Source organism: Vicia villosa, linkage group LG3, assembly GCF_029867415.1.
Source record: "Vicia villosa cultivar HV-30 ecotype Madison, WI linkage group LG3, Vvil1.0, whole genome shotgun sequence".
Classification (NCBI taxonomy): domain Eukaryota; kingdom Viridiplantae; phylum Streptophyta; class Magnoliopsida; order Fabales; family Fabaceae; genus Vicia; species Vicia villosa.
In genome coordinates, this window is record NC_081182.1 from 186,725,226 (window position 1) to 186,727,792 (window position 2,567).

The 2,567-nt window shown below is 34.1% G+C and overlaps 1 protein-coding gene across 1 annotated transcript; it reads left to right on the top strand.

Moving 5' to 3' along the window:
• The first annotated feature begins 422 nt into the window (after positions 1 to 422).
• On the top strand, positions 423 to 1,154 carry LOC131659534 (uncharacterized). Its single transcript, XM_058928712.1, has one exon. It carries the CDS (start codon positions 423 to 425, stop codon positions 1,152 to 1,154), a length of 732 nt encoding a protein of 243 aa, XP_058784695.1.
• Positions 1,155 to 2,567: the final 1,413 nt, after the last annotated feature.

The window sequence follows — 2,567 nt, forward strand, 5'->3', positions numbered from 1 at the left end:
TTCAACACACTTAATTTTTTTTTAATATTCTTTTAATCAACCTTTTTCTTTTTCTTTTTCCTTTTCCCCAACGGTAATATAACAATCATTTTTACCTCTATAAATACTTCAACTTCTTTCATAATTTTCACATCATTCTCAAAACATCTACCTACATTTTTTTTCAAATGGCTGATTTTCTTATTTTGCTCATCACTATCATTGTAATCATTTTTTTAATTTTCAGTTTTATTATGCATGAAGAATTAGGTAATGATTTTGTAGCTTTAATAATAATTCTCGTCTTACCATTACTTATCATAGCTTGGTTTGTTAGTAGAGGTTTTAAATAATATGTAATCATGAATTTTGTGATTGAATAAATTGATATTTCTTTTAGTTTTTAAATATTGATTATGTTCATCTGAATTATAGATATAATCATGTCCAATAAGCATCAATTCAAAATTTTAAGCATAACTGGGGAGAACTCCATAACCTGGAACAACAATTTAATAGAGTACCTTTCATGTGAGGGACTTAACAAAATCCTTGAAGGAGACAATTCTGGAAAAACAACAGATGACCCAGAAGAAATGGAAAAGAAAAAGTCAAAAGTGAACAGAATAATAAAGCACCATCTTGACGATGGATTGCAAACAGAATACTCAAATGCTAAAGATCCCAAGATTTTATGGGACAAAATTAAAGCAAGATTTGGACATCAGAAGAAAGTCTTGTTACCCTCATTAATGGATCAGTGGAACAAGTTACGGTTCCAAGATTACAAAACTGTCATTGCATATAATTCTGCTATGCACCAGATTATAGCAAAGCTAGAATTTTGTGGCAAAACTATAACTGAAAAGGAAAAGTTGGAAAAAACATTTTCAACCTTCCATGCATCCCAGGTATTATTACAACAACAATATAGAATGAGGGAATACACTGAGTATTCTGATTTAGTTGCAGCCCTTCTGGTGGCAGAACAAAATAACGAGCTCCTTATAAAAAACCACCAGGCACGACCCACAGGAACAATGCCATATCCGGAAATTAATGCCACGACTTTTAATCGTGGGCGTGGTGGCTTTAATCGTCTTAAGAGACGTGGTGGTCATGTTCGTTCTGATGGTAATAATGGTCATGCTCGTTTTGATGGTCAAAATCAATGAGGATATCATGGTCGAAACTATTTTCGTGGTAGAGGACGTGGACGAGGTCATATGAATAATTATAGATCCCCAAGTATGACCAAAATAATTGGAATCACAAAGGAAAGGGTAAGTATATCCAAGAAGGTCCCTGTCATACCCCAATTTTTGACCCTAAGATCCTATATCATTCATATCCCAATCATTAATCAAGAGCTTCACTTGGAAGTTTTGTTTGTGGTGTTGCACTCACCTCATCAATAAGAGGGACCATCAAGCACCAATGATTGTTTATCTTGTATGCATATTATACTAACCCAAATACCAAAAATATTGCTTTGTTTCTTTGTAGGCTTTTGTTTTGTAGGTACCCAGCCAAGACATGCAATAAACAAGGCATTCTTCACATTTTGGACGGATGAAATCGATTTCCCCACTGGGTAAATCGATTTCCCTGCAGCAATCTTCAACAAAATCACATTCTGGACAGCATGAAATCGATTTCCCTCCTGGGTAAATCGATTTCCCTAGTGTATTTTGCGCCAAATTCTCTTCTGGAACAGTATGAAATCGATTTCACTCCTGGGGAAATCGATTTCCTTAAGGCGAAATTCAAAAAAATATAAGGAGGGAAGCTTGACATCATTTTGGCACCTTTTTCTTTGATCATTTTTGTCATTTTATCAATTTTCCACCTCATCAAAATTAACCCCTTCATTAAACCCACTTAAACCTCATTTTACCATTCTTACCATTTAAATGCCACTTTAATTACTAATTAAACACAAGTTAATTACCAAACACAAAAAGACCAAACTACCACTACTCTTGCTCCAATTCTATAAATAGAGACCTCTACTCTCTCATTTCACAAGCTTTGAGAGCCAAAAAACCCCTTGCAATTTCTCTTCTCATCCCTACCAAATTCACCAAAGCTCTTTGTTCTTTCATAAAGTTTGTGAGTCACACCTTGAACCTCACAAACTTTGAGCTAAGCCACCTTTCATTTCACTCTTTTTTTTCTTCAATTGTTGAGAGATCAAGATTTGTGTTAGTGATTATTGAAGTGGATCTAAGTTTTGTTCAAGAATTGGTAATTTTCATCATCCTTTTTCATCTACCATAATGTGATTCTTTTGTGCTTGTATGTGATGCATCTTTGATGCTATATTGATGATATTTGCTGGTTTTGTGATGGAAAATTCTTGCTCCAATTGATATGTGATCATAAGGTGTTTGTATATTTGTTCAAATCAAGTTTCATGTCTTTAAATGATGTTTTTGCTGAAATTTACACTGATGAAATCGATTTCCTTAAGGCTGAAATCGATTTCATGCTGTACTTAACTTGTTTTTTTTGAAAACTGCACTATGGAAATCGATTTCCCCCTGCATGAAATCGATTTCCTGCTGGCAGAATGTGGTTTTTTGCCT

What these genes read in the sequence shown, in the direction of transcription:
- LOC131659534 (XM_058928712.1), top strand. Translation starts at nt 423, where the DNA reads ATGTCCAATAAGCATCAATTCAAAATTTTAAGCATAACTGGGGAGAAC.